This window comes from Notothenia rossii (assembly GCF_949606895.1).
Source record: "Notothenia rossii genome assembly, chromosome: 6".
NCBI lineage: Eukaryota > Metazoa > Chordata > Actinopteri > Perciformes > Nototheniidae > Notothenia > Notothenia rossii.
In genome coordinates, this window is record NC_136909.1 from 27,959,716 (window position 1) to 27,981,074 (window position 21,359).

A 21,359-nucleotide genomic window follows, 5' to 3' on the forward strand; every position below is an offset into this window, starting at 1 on the left:
GTGACAATTTTTTCCATTGGAAAAGGTGTAAGTCTGGGTTAAAAATAATAATAAGTTAAACGGATATGGCTCCGGGGGTTACGTTACACAAATGTCGAAGTAGCAGAACATCGCCTGTGCTCCATCAGCTCATTATAATACAGGTATGTAGCCTATAACAAGAATTCACTGGTAAATTAATGTTTCACCAGTTACTTTATCGTCTCCTCAAGTCCTTCTTTGTCTGTGCAAAGTGCCTCAAATCTGTTTTATTTTGAAGGTTAAGAGGTTCTCGACGGAAGTTAAGTGACATCCTCAGATGTCGGACCGGAAGCAGGCCAGAGAGAGTTGGACTAGCGCGAAAAATGGCGGAAATGTGTCCTCTCTCTACGTTAACAACATCATCGATTCAAAATATTGTATTATAAGCCTAATATTGGGCTTGTCTACATGCGTGAGTACTTTATTTATTTGCACATAGGTTTTAATTAGTTATATTTGTGTACTATGTCTTTTCATTGTGTTTTTCAAATAGTTTTTTTTTGGAAAGGGGCTGCTGTGCTTGCTCTTCGTTTCCTTCCTGTTGAACATACCTGACTTTGGTCACAAGTTGTTTCTTCGACCATTGGTGAACTGCTGTAGTAGCAGTATATCCCTTGTTGATATTGTTTTTTTTCTTTTGAATCCATGTAGAAGCCCTCAGTAGAACACTTAACTTAAAAACAGTGTTAACAAAGTAGAAATCACATGTGGTTTGCTGGTTTTTTACCTTCAGCAACCCAATCGTTTATGCTTTCAATCCTCTAGGTGAGTAACAGCTGTGTCTTCATTCTCTGTGTTTGGAGAGGAGTCCAAGATGCAACAAGGTATTTATCACTTTCTATTTAGTGACAATGCTGTTTCAGTGTAATGCATGTCATCACGTTGAGTTTTATTCAACAGTATCTGTTATTTACCTCCTTAGATTCAACACACTTTTCCTCTTCTGGCCACATGAAAGAGAACCCCGTTATCTCTCAAGAAACCACAACCAAGTCTGGCACGTGTAGACACTGTACTATCCCCTTTAAATCCAAGGTCTATCTTTTTGAACACCTCAAAAATGTGCATGGCTATGATGTAGAAGGTGCTCTTAGAGAGGCTGGTTTAAAAAACCCTGGGACTAACAACGCAAATGTTGACTACAATTCCACAAATACAGAAGATGGTTTTGAATGCCAGCAGTGTGATTTTAAAGCTTTAGATTTGGACGTTTTAAAAAGTCATGAGAAACATTGTCAAATAAAGACAGAAGATCAGAACGTGATTGGAAATGTAATCATCTCTGAAAACCCGGGTGCCGAGATATCTGAAGTCTCAAAAAAAGAGCGTGGTGATGCTGCAGTAGGAGCAAGTGAGATTCCCTCCTGTCTTTCAGCTATGTCTACCTCAAAATCGAAACCCACACTTAACACATCCAAGGATCGGAAGACATACAAGAGGCAATTGCAAACCATTACAAAGTACTTTGTGGCAGCATCGGGATCAAATGGGAAAACCACAGTGAAGTTAGCTGAAAGCGCAAAGCTTCCAGAATGCACCAAAACGACCATTATTTTGCAGGAATCTCCCCCAAGCTCCAGTCCAAACAGCAGTGGTGTGTTTAAAGTAAATGCAAAGTCTATCATTGACCTAAACCATGTTTCTCAACAGTTTTTGCTGAATGACCACTTTTTAAGTACTGACCTGAAACAACCAAAGCCCATGGTTCAATCAAGAGACATGGTTCCTGACAAAGGTGGCCAGAGGACCAACAATGAAAGATCAAGAAGCCCACCAGCTAAAAAATCAAAGACGAACAAAGAAAGGACAAAGCTACCAGAGAAAGCAAACACAAGTAAACAAAAACCGTCAAGCAACACAGAGTTTTCATTTGATGTGAGCGAAGATGAAGGAGAAAATAAACGTCATTGTGTCAATGGAGACACAGAAAATTCACTGGTTTATCTTTGTAAGCACTGTGAATACAGAGATGTGGGCATCACAAATGTGTCTACCCATTACCAGAACAACCACCCCTATGTAAGATACAATGTTGCTTACATAAAGGATCCAAGTGATGCGAGTGCTACCTTTCGCTGTCTGCAGTGTCCAGTTGAGTTTTTGAGTGAAGCTAACCTCAAGAAACACTACACTGAAAATCATCCAGAGGCCCCAAATGTCTTCAAGATGCATTCACATGAACTCAGTTTGGTGTTCAAATGTTTTGTGTGTCTGTTTACGACCAACATGTTGGAGTCTTTGATAAAACATTTCAAGGAAAATCACCCAACACATCGATTGGATAATTCCTTGATGTACTGCAGATACTCAGCCACTGGATGCCAAGAGGGATCATATCAGTCAAATACAATTGATAAAGCATCCAGTCCAGGAAGAGAAGAAGAGATTCCTCCTGAGAGTGCCTGTACAGCTAGTAAGGAAGTGCAAAATGCACCCTTACCCCAACATCCTACCCCTAACAGAGCAGACGTGATCCTGTATCATTGCAACACCTGCAAGTTTAGTCATAAGTCTGTTGTTGTTATGCATGTCCACTACCAGAAAATCCACCCAGGTGAAGAAGTCTCAATAGACAAAATCAAACAGTCATCTCGCATCCCTTTGTCTATTACATCACAAATGATGCCAGATAATTCTCCAAACCCTCTGACAATAACAGAAAAAGCTGCTGCTCAAACCAACATCTCCGATTCTTCTGAGCAAACAAAAGACAAAGCTGAGCCATCACAGCATACGCACCCGACAGATGCTTCTAAGACTTATTTAGAGTCTCCCAAAGTTGAGAAACGGGAATCTGTGGAAGAAGCAAGAAAAAGGTCGCCCACTAAACGCTACAGTGAAATGGACAGTTTATCCTGCAGTTCACCAAATATACTGTTCTACTGTCAGTTTTGCGGTTATTCAAGTACCAAAATTAAAAGCGTTGTTGGTCATCATAACGCCAAACACTCTCTCCAAGCACTAACATGCATTGAAGAGATCCTAAGTCATAGTGTTGCTGTGCGGAAAAAGAAACTTCAAAGTGAAGCTGAGTCTCCAGGAAGTACTAAAACCTCTAAAACCAAAACCTGTAAACAAGCTGAGGTATATAGTGAAACAGCTCCACATATAGAGTATGACAAAGCAGGACATGCTTATGATTGTGCGGAAAATTTGTTTTACTGCCAAAATTGCAACTATGGAAATCCATCTGCAAAAGGAGTAGCAAACCATCAAAACCAACTTCACAGAGGCCTAATTTATGACAAGGAATGTATTCTTCAACACACAGCTTTGATTCGGGATGAAATTGAAAAATCTAAATCTCAAGCTAAGGAGTTTGCCTTCTCCACGCATCTACCACAACCCCTCATGAAAAAGGGCGATGAAGATATGTTTTTCTGCCACTATTGTAACTATAGACAGCGCACTGTGCAATCAGTACTGAGGCATTACTCTAGAAAGCATAGTGGATTTATGATTACTGGCAAACAAGTTTGTCTGTATACCACTATTGTTTGTGAAAAGGCACAGAAATCAGACCGAAAAGCAAATAGAAGCCAAGAAGTAAATCTTGCAGAGGTAAAAAACAATAAAAAAAAGAAAAAGAAAATGATTTGCAAATCTGTGTCAGTTTCACCACCAGCCTCACAGACCCAAAGGACCCTTCAGTGCCATAGATGCACATACACAACTCAATATGTATGTGTTTTGAAGAGGCATATAGGGAAAATCCACGGGACAAAGTGCACAGTCTCAAATGTTTTAAAATTGTGTTACGAACAAGGACATTTACAGACAGGGTATCACTGTGACATGTGTGTTTTCTCCCACAAAAACGCAGCAGCAGTCTTTGAACATCACAAGGAGCAACACCCAGGGCGTAAACGAAGCCTTGAATATGTGATTGATCGATTGTATGTTGGTCCCAAAAGGGAACCTAAAAGACAAAAACCTCAAGAGAAGTGCACTGATGATATTCCTGAAGGTAATGACAGCGTACCATCAAAAATATCTGGACCCAATGATATGTATTCATGCAGAGCATGTTCATTTAAGGGTGACTCATTGTTAGTCATCGCACAGCACTACCGTGATGTTCATCCATGGTCAGTAAAAGAAGACGGCTCTGTCATGGATACGGCCAAAAGCAAAAGACAAAGTGCAAACAGGCAGATGGAAGACGACAATGAAATGCCTGGGACATTAGAATCCTACCAAGTGCCTCTGGAATTCGACATGCCACCTGTTTCACCCCCTAAAGCAACAGCATCATCCAAAATGCTCAGGTGCCCTTACTGCCCTGCAAAGTTTAACAAACCGCACGGCCTAAGCGTTCACTGTGGAATGAAACACTACGAAGCTGTGAATGAAAACCAAGAGGAAAAGCAAGAGCAAAGTGAAACACACATGCATGTCTTCAAGTGTCCGTATTGTACCTACGTCAATACCGGTTTCAAAGGAGTTCAAACTCACTTCCAGATGAGGCATCCTACCCTCAAAGTCAGGGCAGACAGTTTTCACTTAGATACAGCACAATTAGCAAACTGGGACGACTGTTTGAAAATAAATGGTCCTGGTAATCCTGGCAATTTAAAAATTAGGGGCTATATGTGTCAAACCTGCCCCCATATCTGCTCAACGGTGGAGAGGCTGAAAAGGCACTGCAAGAGAGAGCATACGGAGACTGAAGAAAAGCCACCTAAACCCTCAGCTGTTAGCAAAATAAAACCATTTAAGACCCTGGTCAATCGGCTGCCAATTTCACAGATCTCCTTTTTATGTAAGAAAAAGTATGCAGTGAATAAGTGCCAGTACTGCACTTACCATAGCAGCACAAAAATAGCGATTGATCGACATGTGCGTGTTCACCACAAGAAGGCTTCAGTTTTAAAGGTTCACGACGGTGTATACAAGTGCGAACTGTGTACCAATTCCTATTTCACAAAACCACTTCTTGGAAGCCATTATATCCAAAAACATGGAAGGAGCAGCTTCTTAAAATACTGTGCCCCAGTATACAAGAAGGGCCCCGAGAAGCCAGAGCCTCATCAACCAGAAAACACTGATGAGACATGTATGTCCGGCACAATTGAGGAAAACAACAAATTGATCTACAGGTGTCCAACTTGCCCCTATGTGAATTCAAGTTACCATGGCACTCTCACTCACTGCCAAATGAGGCATCCAAACATCCTTGCCAGGGCAGACAACCTTCCAACAGATGTAGTTGCTACCAACATGGTGGGGTGTACGGTTGGACAAAATTCTAATGTGAAAGGGTACCTATGTGAAATGTGTCCACTCATTTTTGCATCAATGAAGAAACTGAAAATCCACTGTGTGAAGGACCACGATGGTGCTGAGCCAACAGCTTCTGAACATTCAGCTGAAAAGCAACCTGATCAAGGCTCTAATGTCTCAGTGTGGACGTCTTTCAAAAGTAATACACCAGCAGTAAGCGCCACAGAAATGGGCTCCAGAGACCAGTTGAACACTCAAGAGACCTGTCAGTCAGTACAGAACAAGCAAAAAGTATGGAAGTGCCACATGTGTTCCTACGAAGCAATCTATCGAAGATACCTGCAAACTCATTACAAAAAACGTCACAAATATGATCCACTTACCACACACAAGCTGCTTGAGAAATATAACTGTACAATCAGCAATGCCAGCATTCTACCTGTGGCTGAATCTGAAGAACCTACACCCACCGAATGTAAGAAGTGTCCAGAGTTGACGTTTCTCTCACCTCAGCTGCTTCTAGCCCACTATGATACTTTTCATAGCTCAGATTGCCTAGACTTCATTGTGCTATCACAAGGAACAAAGAAGGGCAGCACAGGTCTCTACAGGTGTGTGCACTGCAACAAACTGATGAATGGAACTAGGAAGCTGTGGTACCACCTGGATTGCCACAGAGAGAGGGCCAAAATGAGGGCAAAGCCTTCAAATAAAACATCACCTGACACTATGACAACACCAGAGGCCACATCCCTCAAAGTAAGTTCCTTGCAAATATTTCAATTTTTGATCCTTTGCTACATGCTTCAGCTCCAATTTGTTAACAACAACTGGGTTTAATTTTCAGCTTGGTGGGCAAGATAATCTTCTCATGTTAGAACCTGTGGAGGACCTGGCCCAGTGGAACGTGAGGCCAGTACAGACTTTGACTTTGCCACAGAGTCCTCTGTCGCCATCTCCAAACCAGGCTGATGTAGAGATTCCGCAGATGGAATCAAGTGAACACGCCTGCAAACTATGTCGGCGGACTTTCATGTCACTGAAAGGTTTGCGTTCGCATGAGCGCAGCCATGCAGCTGTGGCAGCCATCAAGAAGCGGGATCATCTGCTACACGGGTAGGAAAAACTTCAGCTGTTTGTTATTAGGGAATGTAGTGTTAGCGAAAATGTAGCTTACACTCTAAAATAGATATATGACCTCTCCTTTTGGGTTCACTTGCACATATTCAAATAGATTGAAATATTATATTATCACAGTATTGTTCAGACGGCATTATTAGTATTTTAAATGTCACCTACACAAATGTGATGTCCAGATCCCCTTAGACATATTTACCTATTTATAAGCTGACTGATAATATCTGACTGATCTGAAATTTTTTCATCCTCTTAACAGCATTGACAAATATGTTCAGATCAAAGCTGGGACCGTGAGGCCTTACCTCTGTAGCTTCTGCCCCTATCGGACCACCGTCATGGGCCTGTGGAGGAGTCATTTTATGAAAATACATAAAGGTGAGTAACGTGCAAATTACGCACTATTAGCAAACATTCGATGAACTGGTAAAGATCTCATATTGATGTGATGCGTCCTATACCTCCTGATATATATATATATTTTATTATCAGCAATACAAGGACAATTTTAAATGACATGAATTTTCCATGTAAGCTTTTTCAGGCTACACATTTACCAGAAAGTGTAGCCTGAATGTAATTATTTACCTTTACTCAAACCTTACACAGTTTGTATACATTGTGATATTGCACATTTTTCTGACTTTCATTCCATGTTTGTACCGCTGCTCAGGTGTCATACTGGATTCTGATGAGAGTGATAATGAAGAAGAGGAGAGCGCTCAGGTGACTGGCAAGGAGCCCTTAAGTTCATCAGAGGAATTGAACTGTTGGCCTGAAAGTGACGGAAAACCTGAAATTACTAAAAGTAAGTCATCCGTTTTATTTTCAATAAATCACAAATATCTAGCTGGTAAAATGTTTATTTCATACTTAGTTTTTTGCATTAGTGGCTATAACAGTGATTTATTCGGGAGGCATGTGGTGCAGTGGGTTGAGCGTTGGTGTTCGGATCAGGGGGTCACAGGTTCAAACCCCACTGCAGTCATCGTTGTGTCCCTGGGCAAGACACTTCACCCCAAATTGCTCCTGTGGGGATTGCCCACAGTATTGAGTATGTAAGTCGCTTTGGATAAAAGCGTAATGTAATGTTTATTGTGCTTTGACAGAGTCGCTTTACCTGGAGCCTCCAGATGTGCAGCGCCAGTTGAACCACTATAGTTCAATGGCAAAGACCAGTGGCCTGTCCACAACACATAAGCAAGAAGCCATGTTATCTGAAAACAGTCTTCTTCACTGTGAGTTCTGCAATTTCAACACTGAACACCGGTCTAGTATACGACGTCACTACGTAAATCGCCATGGAAAGAAGATCTTCAGGTGTAAGGACTGCGAGTTCTTCACAGGTGTAAAGTGAGTTACAATCACCATGAGACGTTTTTTTAATGTTCAAAAGAGAATGCGTCTTTCATTGTAAAAACTACTGTTATTTTTTTCTATTAGGAACACTTTTGAGATGCACATGGAGAGGGGCCACTCTACATGCCAATCACAACCTACTCATGACAAAGACCTGCGCTGCCCTTTCTGCCTGTACCAGACCAAGAATAAGAATAACATGATCGATCACATCATCTTGCATCGTGGTAGGTTAGATGCCCGTCAGGATTCGGTGTCCCACCCCCTGATATCGTAATCCATGACGTAATTTTCAGTCTTTATTTCTTTTCTTTATAGAGGAACGTGTTGTGCCAATTGAAGTGTGTCGCTCGAAGCTGTCTCGTTGCCTTCAAGGCATCGTCTTCCGCTGTCATAAATGCACTTTCACGAGCGGAAAGGCTGAAAACTTGAATCTGCACATGACGAGGCACGATGACATCAAACCCTACAAGTGTCGGCTGTGCTACTTTGACTGCACTCAGCTGAGCGACCTCGAGGCGCACCTGAGTGATAAGCATCAGGTGAGGATTTGTTACTAAAGGCTTCAATGCATCACTGGGATTCCTTTCTGTGTGAAGGAATTGTAAATGATACACTTTCAATGTACTGGAATTTGGCAAAAGTAATGCGCATCACAGACAGCTTCTTTGTTTCACATTTTCCGTTGCCATTGTAGAAATTTATTGTAGTAAATAAAATTGACTAATTTAACTATTAGGCGGTTTAAGAAATTGTTGCCGGTTTGACACATCGACCCCAACTTGACCAAATAAAAGTTTGTTGCAAGGACCTATACGTCAAGCAGTGCAAATGGCAAGTCGGGTCATATTTTATTTATATAGCTGAATATAACTTATTTTCATAAGGGGTTTTACAGTTTTTACAGTATACAACTCTGGACTAGAGTAAACAATAAGCTACTTTAAATCCTTGGTCCCTGTGTAAGAACACTATTAATAAAATGGAGGATAATGGAAAAACCTAATGTAAGAAATCTCAGACCTTACTTAAAGCACACAGGGAGCAACAGGACCCGAGCAGTGAGTAGTAGACGCGAAATTACGGCCAAGAAACTAAATTAAAGTTGAATCTAGTCCCTGGGTGGAAGCCACTAGTGATGCACAGGTTAATGAGATAAAAGATCTGTTTTTGTTAATCCAATCCATACGCTTTGTTAAAACAGTCAATAAAACATCAGACAAACAATTAAAAAAACAAGACAGAAAATAACAACGACCTCGAAACAAACAACACAATAGTAGATTCCCAGTGGAGAGCCCACAAACAGCAATAACATAAAAAGAAAACTGATTTCAAATGTGCAATTTGGATTGTTGTTAATTTGAAGTTTGATCTTTATGTGTTTTGCTTTTTTGCAGGTTGTGAGGAACCACGAGCTTGTGGGTCAGGTCAGCCTCGATCAGCTAGAGGCAAGGGTTGGGAAGATGCCAGAAGACGAACAAGAACCTTCGTCTAACTTGGAGCATCAAAGCAACGAAAGCGATGATGCAGAAACAGAGGAGTGTGTAACTGGCAGTAATGAAGGTCCGCATAAGTCACAAGTTAAGGAACTGACAGAAAATGAGGTGAGGGACGAAGTGAAACCACAGACCGAGGCAGTAGTGTTGTCGCCGGCCCAACCGGTACTTGGAGAAAGTGAAGACAACTGCACAATGTTCAGGCAACTAAAAGAACTGATGACAATGGGGAGCTCAACAAAATATGCTAAGATTCCCGCAAAAACACAGGACTGTAAGCCGCATAATGAGGCTCCTCAAGAAAAAGCATTTGGATCTACCTGTACGAAGGCAGATCAGAATAGACCGACAAAGACAAATGAGAACACTGAGTCCGAGGTTGTAGATAAAGTTCAAAGGGAGACAGTATTGCTGGGGGAAAAAAGTGGCAAATCTCTGGCAAATGACCCACAAAATCAAACTAATGCAGAGGCAAGTTCAGCCGTTTGTATTGTGTCGCCCAAGTGTGAACAGCTCAAGATAAGCAATAAGGAAAGCTTTGATGTCTCACTGACCAACTACAAAAACCAACAGGTGCACAAAAACATTGTGGAGGTGAGAGACCCTTACGGGGACATGCCAGTACTCGAGAAGGAATATCTCAAAGAAGAAATGCAGCCTCTTGGTTGTTTCAAGGCGAAAGATCAGAGTGACCATCTTCAGCAAAAGCAGGACAAAACAGATGAGACGATCGCTGACGATGAGAACCGATGCGAGGATGAAAAACATGAGCAGGGTGACGGGAGGAAGGAAGGTCCTTATGTGCCCAAAGGTAAGATACTGATCACATTGAGTACAAATATACAATTTTAAACATTTACAGATGAATTGTTGCAGAGCTAAGAAAAACATAACAACACTGCTGCCCTCATTGCTTTCATTCTAAGTCTGGATGCCTAACTTTTTCACCGCCTCAGTGAAAGGGGCCCGGCAAAAACCGTTTATTTTCATTATCTATTAACCAGCTGATTATATTGATACCTTGTTTATTAAGTATGAAGACACATCTTCATCCTGTTTGACCAACAGTCAGAAGGTATTTTGTAAAACAGAGAAAGGCCTCAAATTATCACAGTGGAAGCAACTAAATACTTCATGTGAAAAGTATGCCTGCCTTTTTATGTGATTTAGATTTTCAGTCATTTATGCTCTCATGCAAAAATGTTAAACCTTTGTAGGGTCTCTGTTTGATGATAACCTTTTAATGTTTGAGTGCCAGAACATGAAAGTCATCTTATCATCCTGAAAATATTTATTGTCGTTATTTTCTGGACATTTTAGACTAAATAATTCATTGTTAATTATTAGTTTGCAGCCTTAATTAGGTTTTGGAAACTGCATGATACACCAGCTGAATTATTTCTGTTTTCCTTTAGATGCACTCACAGAGCGAGATGCTGACGCTCTTCGCCCTGCAGCCACAGAGGAGCAGCCATTTACCTGCCAGTTGTGTGGACGAAACCTCTTGAACAGCTCTGAGCTGCAGCGTCACATCCTTCGACATGGAATATAATGTTTTTTGTTTTGTACGTAGCGAGCGGCGTCCACCCTTGATTTTCTCCATGAGAATCTAGATTTGTTTTCATCATCCGTCCTCTACTCTGTTACTGTAACGTGTAAATCTGTTTAGCCAGGTAACATATATATGTTTTATTGATTTTAACCTTTTTTATAATTAAATGTTTTTTTTGGTACAGCTGTTATGCGTATGATTTAATTTTTGTGATTAAGCAAATCAAACTTTGGAGCTAAGATGGTGGATGTATAAAGTGTGACGCTTTGTCAAAAAGACATTAAGGGAAATGCATGAATAACTCATGCGAAGATCCTCGTTTCTTCTTTTTTTTTTATTCCTGCAGTTATTTTTAATGAATATGTTAACCATTTAATACTGTAAAACATGCAACAATATTTACACTGTGAACTTTTGTTACATATGGAACATTTATGTTCAGTATGAAGAACTGCTAGACCAACCTCAAAACCATTGATTGTGAAAATGCTGGTGCTGCATTCAGGTGCTGTTGGGTATTTGATACCAGGAAGAGCTGCTGTTATCTGTCAGGCAGCTTAATTTCATTCAGCATCAGTAACACAACTGGATAGAACCTATTGCATTTTCTCAACACTGTATTTAGGATTTTTTTTTTAATTCAATGCAACTTCAGAATTGTACTCAACGGAGGCAAATATTCCATGTACATTTTGTCTGCCCACTTTAGTTACCTTCAGGATTACAATTGTTTCCTTTTCAGTGAAAACCACGTAAATCCAGATGTATTGATTTTTGAATGTTTGTGATGAACAGAATGATACGTGTTGTGATAATTCTACTGCTTATGCTAAATAAACTTTTTTTTAAAAGCCTCTTGGATCCGCTGAAAGAATCAGTCACAAAGCAGAACACGTTTGTTTTCCTGAGAAACTTGAAATATTGAGAAACGTGGTTCTCTGAGGACAGCAACAACGCTACATAAAAATGATCATGTAGAATAATGCATTGCTGTAGATTCAAGTACCAAACACTGTAAACTAGTTAAAATAGGCACAATGTAAAAAGTGGGACCTTAAAGGTAAACAATTATGCTATTATAAATGAATTGTGAATGATGCGAAGCTTCACTTGGTTGATATAAATGAAAATAGAGAAATCATCTTGTTTTATTGAAACAAAACATTTGTTATTTCTATTTTTTTAGAAATTAAAGCTTTCATTTGTGTTTTAGATTTTTTCATTAAACAAACAAACCATGAGAGCAGATAAACACCGGAAGAGAACATATCAGACGGTTCTGTAAATGCTTTATGTATTAATTTAGAAGATCAAGAAATCAGTGTGAAAAGAGCAAGGCATGAATTAAAAATGCTTTTTTATGTTTAATGTTTTCTAAACAAAACAATTATTTAAACTGAGCTATTGTCATAAGGTACAAAACACAACCCCTTATGGATGAGTATTAATAGTGTTATCTGTTAACTAATAATAATGTATATATATTTTAAACAATTCATTATTTTTTTTCTTATTTGTGGATTGTTGTTTGTGTATTTTAACTGTTTTGATTTTGTTCTGTAGTATAACCTACAGTCTATGAGTCTACTCATAGACTGTAGGTCTAAAGTAGGCAAAAAAGTAGGCAAAAAAGTTATGTGCACCAGGGGTGCACATAACTTTTTTGCCCTGGTTCTCAAAGGAGCACCTGGAGATGTTGCTTGGTGCTCATCCTTAAAAGGAAATAAACTATAACTTTTGAGGGGGTCTTGACTTTATTTGCCAGACACACAGCACTGAATACACATGCAGAGGTGAACACAAGACAACATTAGAAAGACCAACCTACAAGCTGTCATCACTACCCTCCTGACTGTTCTCCTGACTGCTCTCCTCACTGTCTTCCTCTCTGTCAGACATGGTAGCTGATGATGTAGGCTACTACTTTCTCTCTGGTTGAGTCTGCGATTAGCTGTTTGCATCCACAAGTCAACAGCTGGTTTTGGGTCGAAAGTCTCTGTTGTCATCTTAGACAAGTGGATGTAATCAAATAAGCATGTGAACATAACCAATAACAAATGAGTGTCACTCATTTTATTTGTGTTGTTCATTCATATCTTATTATACCGTAACATTTATTTATTTATGCATTTTTTTTAATCTCTCCAGTTTTAAAGGATATTTTTGGTTACTGTCCTATAGTAGCCTATACATTGAAATGATTTCAAACCTGTTCATCCCAATAATTATAAAGGAGTGCCTTGGAAATATGTGTTTACATATCAATCAATCAATCAATCAATGTTTATTTATATAGCCCAATATCACAAATGTTACATTTGTCTCAGTGGACTTCAGTTTGTACAGAATATCAGTATGACAATACGACACCCTCTGTCCTTAGACCCTCACATCGTACAAGGAAAAACTTCCAGAGAAAACCCACAGTTTAAAGGGAAAAATGGGAGAAACCTCAGGGAGAGCAACAGAGGAGGGATCCCTCTCCCAGGACGGACAGACGTGCAATAGATGCCGTGTGTAAATTGAAAAGATAATACATTTGCAACATAGGTAGTCCAAATGTTAGGAAATGCATGTGTGTATAATAGGAAGATGAATCCACGAGGATATCCATCCAGGACTTATGATCCAGGACCACAGCCACGACTCAAGATCCAGGACTCGCAATCCATGACACAGGACCGCAGGATCATCCATGACTCCGGATCCCGGCGTATATAGACACCAAAAAGAAAGAAATTTGGGGAAGCTGGGTTAATCGGAACATGAGAGTACACAGGTATAGACAGAGAGAAGGAAGAAGTAAGATGTCCCCCGACAAACTAAGCCTATATCAGCAAAACTAGAGGCTGAATCTAATCAGCCCTAACTATAAGCTTTATCAAAAAGGAAGGTCTTAAGCGCACTCTTAAAAACGGATAGGGTGTCTGCCTAAAGCCAAACTGGAAGCTGATTCCACAAAAGTGGAGCTTGATAAGAAAAGGCTCTGGCTCCCATTGTACTTTTAGAGACTCTAGGAACAACCAACAACCCTGCATTCTTGGAACGCAATGCCCTAGTAGGACAATAGGGTATAATGAGTTCTTTAAGGTAAGATGGCGCCTGCCCATTAAGGGCTTTGTAGGCGAGAAGAAGAATTTTAAATTCTATCCTGTGTTCTATAGGGAGCTAGTGTAAGGCAGCCAGAACAGGAGTAATGTGGTCCCTTTTCCTAACTCTGGTTAGTACACGAGCTGCAGCATTTTGAATCAGCTGAAGTGACTTGACTGACTTCTTGGTACACCCTGATAATAAGGAGTTACAATAATCCAGCCTTGAAGTAACAAATGCATTGACTAGTTTCTCTGCATCGTTTTGAGGCAAGATATGCCTGATTTTTGCAATGTTACGTAGATGGAAGTAGGCGGTCCTTGAAATTTATTTTATGTGGGTGTTAAAGGATCAATCCTGATCAAATATAACACCAAGATTCCTTACAGTCTCACTGGAGGCCAAATTAATGCCATCCATAGTTAGTATATCTTTAGATAATTTGTTTCGTAGATTCTTCGGGCCAAGTACAATAACTTCAGTTTTGGTCGTGTTTAACATCAAAAAATGTAAGGTCATCCACGTTTTTAAGTCCTTGAGGCAGTCTTGAATTTTATTTAGATGATTAATTTCATCAGGCTTGATTGATAAATATAGTTGAGTATCATCCGCATAACAATGAAAGTTTACAGAATGATTCCTTATAATATTGCCTAACGGAAGCATATATAGGGTGAACAAAATAGGTCCAAGCACTGAGCCCTGTGGCACTCCATGGCTAACTTTGGTTTGCATGGAAGATTCATCGTTGACACGTACAAACTGAGAGCGTTCAGATAGATAGGACCTAAACCAGCCTAAAGCAGTTCCCTGTATGCCAACTAAGTGCTCTAGTCTTTGCAATAGGATATCATGGTCGATAGTATCAAATGCAGCACTAAGATCGAGCAAGACAAGAATAGAGACAAGTCCCTTGTCAGAGGCTATTAGAATGTCATTTGTGACTTTAACCAGAGCTGTCTCTCTGCTATGTTGTGTTCTAAAGCCAGACTGAAAATCTTCAAATAAATCATAGTTTTTTAAGTAATCACACAGCTGTTTTGCGACTGCTTTCTCAAGAATTTTTGAGAGGAACGGAAGATTAGAAATAGGTCTATAGTTGGCTAAAACCTCTGGATCGAGGTTGTGCTTTTTAAGAAGCGGTTTTATCACTGCTACTTTGAATGATTGTGGAACATAGCCTGATAATAAAGACATATTCATAATATTTAATAAAGAAGTGCTAATTAATGGAAAAACTTCTTTTAACAGCTTAGTTGGAATCGGGTCTAAGATACACGTTGATGGTTTAGAAGAGAGAATCATTGAATTTAATTGTTCAAGGTTTATGGCTGAAAAGCATTCTAGTTTACTATCTAGTGTAATATTAGAACTTACGTTTCCGGGAGCTGTTGATAACACTATACTGGTCAAAGGCAAGAGGTCATTGATTTTGTTTCTAAGAGTAACAATTTTATCGTTAAAAAAGCACATAAAATCATTACTACTGAGTGCTATGGGAATAGAAGGCTCAGTCGAGCTGTGGCTCTCTGTCAGCCTGGCTACAGTGCTGAAAAGAAATCTTGCATTATTCTTATTCTCATCTATTAATGAAGATTAGTATGCTGCTCTCGCTTTACGCAGTGCTTTCTTATATTCATTGAGTGTGATATGCCAAATTAAACGAGATTCTTCAAGTTTAGTGGAACGCCATATCCTTTCAAGTTGTCTCGACTTTTGCTTTATTCTGCAGGTTTCGGCATTATGCCATGGAGCAAATCTATGTTGTTTTATTTTCTTCTTTTTCAAAGGAGCAACAGAGTCTAATTTTATTCCACAGCGCATCTGTAGCACTATCAACAACATGATCAATTTGGGGTGGTGTACATTTTGTATAAGTTTCCTCCCCTACATGCAGACATGCTATCGAGTGAAGTATTGGTGGAATCTCTTCCTTAAATTTGGCTATAGCACTAACAGATAGGTTTCTGCTGCAGGAGCTTTTGGTTAATGCTTTGTAGTCTAGTAACAGTACTTCAAAAGTTACTGAGAAATGGTCGGATAAAGCAGGATTATGCGGTTCGACTAATAGTTGCTCAATTTCAATACCATAAGTCAGAACAAGGTCAAGAGTGTGATTATAGCAGTGGGTTGGTTTATTTACACTCTGACAGAAACCAACAGAATCTAATATAGAGTTAAATGCAACAGCAAGGCTATTTTTATCATCGTCAACATGAATATTAAAGTCACCTACGATAATTACTTTATCTGTTTTAAGTACCAAAGCTGATAAAAACTCAGAGAATTCTGATAAGAATTCTGAATAAGGACCTGGTGCACGGTACACTGTAACAAATAAGATTGGCTGCAAAGTTTTCCAGGTCGGATGCGTAAGACTGAAAATGAGGCTTTCAAAGGAGGTATAATTAAATTTTTGTTTAGTATTGATAAGTAAACTTGAGTCAAAGATTGTTGCAACTCCACCTCCTCGGCCCGTGCCTCGGGCAATATGAGTATTGATATGGCTGGGTGGAGTGGCCTCATTTATGCTGACATATTCTTCATGTCTCAACCAAATTTCAGTGAGACAGCATATATCAATATTATAATCTGATATTAAATCATTTACCAGTATTGCTTTAGATGCTAGAGATCTTATGTTTAAGAGACCACATTTAATCTTCCTGTTTTGTTGCACTGTAGTAGTTGTTACATTTACTTTTATTAGGTTATTATGTATGACACCTCTATTAGGTTTTACCTTAAATTGTCCTTGGGCAGACACACACACCGTTAATATTGGGTATTTTATTGGGTTCGGGATTCCTATGGATGACTGCCTAGGACAGAGCGCAGAAAAGCGTGTAAGACTGCAACTCTGCCTCCTGGTCTCCACTCCAGTTTGTCATGGATTAAGTCCACAGAGCCCTGAAATGTTTGCCGAAATGAGATTTGCACCTTCCAAAGTAGGATGAATGCCGTCTCTCTTAATCAGACCAGGTTTTCCCCAGAAGGCTGTCCAATTATTCACGAAGCCCACATTGTTTGCTGGGCACCACCAAGACAACCAGCGCTGAAATGATGACATGCGGCTATACATGTCATCATTGATCAGATTGGGGAGGGGACCAGAGAAGATTACGGTGTCCGACATTGTTTTAGCATAACTACACACCGACGCCACATTAAGTTTGGTGCATTCTGATTGGCGTAAACGAACATCATTACCACCGACGTGAATAACAATCCTACTGTATTTACGTTTATTTTTAGCCAGCAGTCTAAGATGCGCCTCAACGTCGCCCGCTCTGGCCCCCGGAATGCATGTGACTGTGGACGCTTCGGTCTCTAAATTCACGTGTCTCATAATAGAGCTACCAATAACCAGAGTTGGCTTCTCAGCGGGTGTCTCGCTGAGTGGGGAATATCTGTTAGATACGTGAAAGGGTTGTTGGGGACCTGCGGGTTTCGCGTTATGCCCCTTCTGAACAGTCACCCATTCTCCCTGCTGCTCGGGAGTTGCCGGGGGACGGCTAAGAGGAGCTACCTTTTGCCGGTCCGCACCGGCTAACATGGGCTTTACTGTAGCTGAGTTATTTTCTAAGATGCGGAGCCGGGCTTCTATGGCTATGATTCCCGCCTCCAACCTAACAACCATACTACATTTAACACATGTATCGGTACCAGTAAAGGAGAACCAAAAAAGAACCAAACATGAGACAGTTAGAGCAGGAAATAGCACCCGAGGGTGGGGAAAGAGCCATGGCTAGCTATCAAGCCAAAGTAGCTACCGTTAGCAAACCCGAAAAGAGTGTAGGCAACTGTGGAGTTACAGTCGCTAAGAGAAGGAGAGTTTGTGAGTGCTTAAGCTGTAGTAACGTGTGATTACAACGTCAGGCAGTTGCCGTGATCAAGAGTTTTAAAACGATCGATTAAGTTAAGATAATAAGCTATCAGCAACAGAACAGGCACACGGGATACCCGGAGATGACAACAACAACCGGAAGTTACAACATGCTTACCGCAATAGTGGTCCGTAACAACAACATAAATTGTGACCAAACCGTTTGAACTTAGACTAAAGTTAACTATCTAAACACTCAAGAGTCCGGTCTCACTGAGCTGTAGTTATCAGCCTCTCAGTCTGACTGGAGAGGACTCTCCCTCCACATTATTGTAGAAACATCTTCTTCTTATATCCGTTAGCGCAGCTAGCACCAGATTCTAATAACAACAACACCGGTACCGGTGCACCCTCCCTCTCTCCCTCGCTCACTCGCAGGCCCATTCCCAAACCGCCCCCTACACCCTACCCCTACACCTAGGGGTTTCACAACTACCAATATTTACTAGTCGACACGTTTTTCAAAATAGCAGTCGACTAGTCGACTAGTCGTTACGTCATAATAAAGACACACAAAGAGAGGTGTACAACTGTATTTTATATTGGAACTCATACAGTAACATTAAAAACTGCATTTTAATTTGTGTTACATGGCTGAGTAAATAACAAACAGTAACTGGACTCACCAAAATCGACAGCAAAAAACTCTTGTTTACATAAATGCCACGTAAATCCAGTGCGCAACAGCGCATTGCGCAACACTTCGCTGTCCTCCACGATAACGTCCACCTTTCCATCTTTTTGGTTTGGTTTGAACACCAACGCATCGACATGTGAGGGAAGGAGGCTTGGCCGCTTTCGGGTGACAGTGTTGCCTACCAGGGGAAAACCCTCTCATTCGGGGTGCTTGTGGCTGGAATAGCCATGTAGCTCCTCGAAAGCGGTGCACGTTTTCTGACCACCACTCCAGTGGATTATCCATTGTGGGGATATGCGGTGTCCGCTGGCAGTAATCCCGTAGCTCATCATCCGCATCACTGTTGACCCGTGTTTTCTTGCTGTTCGTTTGCCTCTGTTCAGTGCTGACGCCGGTCCGTTGCTCACGGGTGCTAGCATTACTGCTATTGCTAGCTGTCGGCAGCGGGTGTTTCATCTTCAGATGGTTGCGCATAGCAGATGCATTTGTATTGTACTTCAGTACAGCTGTACACAACTGACACTTCACTGTGGAGTTGGTTACATCTTCGTTGAAGTACTGCCATACATAAGAATGTCGGACGTGTTTTGGAGCATTTTGCAGCACCTCGTTTCCCTCCATTTTTTTCACGACTAGTTGATTAGGGCCTACAGCGCCGACTAGTGGTAAAGGTAGTCGACTAGTCGATTAGTTGGTGAAACCCCTACACCCTACCCCTCCGTTTGCACGTTCACGCGGAGGGTCCGCCATATTGAGGGCTGTTCTATTTCGTATATGGCTTCGCCCTCTAAGGCTATCGCTATTGGGTAATCCCCCTGCGCCCCCGCGCAGCACTGAAACACTTGTAGTCCACGCCCACCCGCAAGGTGGGCCCCACCCTCGGGCCTCCTTCCGGTATAAATAGGAAGGTGGCCCGGCAATCTGCTCCCTCTTTTTTTCTGCAAACCAGCACAGTTCCTGAAGCACAGCAATTGAGAATCATCATGAGCAACAACTGCGTCCGTGGTTGTCCCACATGTGGCTCTGGGTTCATAATGAGTTATGACCTGCAGAGATAAAAGCAGTATGCGAATCCTACCGGGGGTCAGAGCACGCGTACGCGGCTCTAAACCAGCAGGTAGCATGCACTGCGCTCGTCTCCCCTCGGGCGACAGGAAGCGGAGAGCGGACACTCTTGCTGCTGTGGCCGAGGAGGACGATTGGCCCGTCCAGGCTTACGAGCCCGCGGAAGGGGGCCTCGTGTCCCTGGGGCAGAGTGCCGGGCAGGAGTCCGAAGCAACTCCTGCCCCGCCTCCCTCCACGGTTCACCGTTCGGTTCTCCCCTCCCTCCTCTCCCCCGGACGGGGTAGACAGAGTCGGAGCAGGGTGCCAGCTTGGCGGCCGAACATGCTTTCCCCCTCTCCGTCACCACAGCGCGGCGGCGTCTGTTACGGAGACGGACAGAAAAGTGCTACTGGACGCTCCAATCAGCCCGGACGGGCTGTTCGGACCCCAGTTCATGAAGACGGCCGCGGAACAGGTGGACGGCATTCGCCAGCATGTACAGCTGGCTCCAGTCGGCTGAGCTGCCACAGCGGCACCAACGCCCGCAGCAGCCGCGGCGTCCACGCCGGCCACAGGAGGCCACAAGCGGAGAGACACCCACAGCAACCGCCCCGGCGGCTGCAAGGGCTCCGTCCCACGTCTCCGCTCCCCCGCCACCCCGGAGACAGGGTCTCCCGGCGGCGAGTCAAATGGGAGTGAGGCTCCCCAGCTCCTGGTCGGCTCCGCGAGAGCCTCCGAGGAAGCGGAGCCGGTAATTAAGCCGGCTGCCACTAATCCGTTGATTAAGTAGGCAGCAGGGCTCCCTGCAGAAGCCTGCTGGTTTTAACCTATCGGTTAATAAACCTGCAGAGCTCGCGGCATTCCTCTGTCCGAGATACGCCTCCTACACACGGTCATAACCCATGAGCGCCGGTATAACGCCCTGGTGTGGACAGCACTGCACACACCTCCACTCATCCCCTGAGCGTGTACACGCCTCATGATGACAGCCGGAGTGTGTGGAGGTTTCCTCGCAGCCCTTTCGCCTCACGGGCAGCGGCAGCGAGGGCAATGCCCCGCCTCCCTCCACGGTTCACCGTTCGGTTCTCCCCTCCCTCCTCTCCCCCGGGCGGGGGAGACAGAGTCGGAGCAGGGTGCCAGCTTGGCGGCCGAACATGCTTTCCCCCTCTCCGTCACCACAGCGCGGCGGCGTCTGTTACGGAGACGGACAGAAAAGTGCTACTGGACACTCCAATCAGCCCGGACGGGCTGTTCGGACCCCAGTTCATGAAGACGGCCGCGGAACAGGTGGACGGCATTCGCCAGCATGTACAGCTGGCTCCAACCTCGCAGCCCTTTCGCCTCACGGGCAGCGGCGGCGAGGGCAATGGCGTGGCTCGTCACCATGACGACAATTACAGCACATCACAGAGAAGCCAGAACGGGGGAATGAGCAGTATTCCAGGCTGAGTGCTCCCAGCGGAAGCGCCCGCAGCGCCACGGCACCAGGGCTCGCTACAGAAGCCTGCTGGTTTTAACCTATCGGTTAATTAACTGCAGAGCTCGCTAATTAAGCCGGCTGCCACTAATCTGTTGATTACCAGCAGGGCTCGCTGCAGAAGCCTGCCCGTTTTAACCTCGGTTAATAACCTGCAGAGCTCGCGGCATTCCTCTGTCCGAAATACGCCTCGTACACACGGCCTTAATAAACCCATGAGCGCCGTTATAACGCCTCATGTGGGCAGCACTGCACACACCTCCATCCATCCCCTGAGCGTGTACGCGCCTCATGATGAGAGTCGGAGTGAAACGCATCGTGTGGAGGCTTCCTCGCAGCCCTTTCGCCTCACAGTGGCGGCGAGGGCAATGGCATCACAGAGAAGCCAGAACGGGGGAATGAGCAGTATTCCAGGCTGAGTGCCCCCAGCGGTA

The 21,359-nt window shown here is 42.8% G+C and overlaps 1 protein-coding gene across 1 annotated transcript; it reads left to right on the forward strand.

Annotated features, from left to right (window-relative positions):
- Positions 1 to 300: 300 nt before the first annotated feature.
- LOC307045070 (zinc finger protein 462-like) lies at positions 301 to 11,645 on the forward strand. The gene is made up of 11 exons (XM_079690563.1): positions 301 to 433; positions 787 to 845; positions 944 to 6,003; positions 6,092 to 6,360; positions 6,641 to 6,759; positions 7,055 to 7,189; positions 7,491 to 7,734; positions 7,825 to 7,967; positions 8,059 to 8,282; positions 9,141 to 10,050; positions 10,655 to 11,645. Exons 2-11 carry the CDS (start codon positions 836 to 838, stop codon positions 10,789 to 10,791), a joined length of 7,251 nt encoding a protein of 2,416 aa, XP_079546689.1. The 5' UTR covers positions 301 to 433; positions 787 to 835; the 3' UTR covers positions 10,792 to 11,645.
- Positions 11,646 to 21,359: the final 9,714 nt, after the last annotated feature.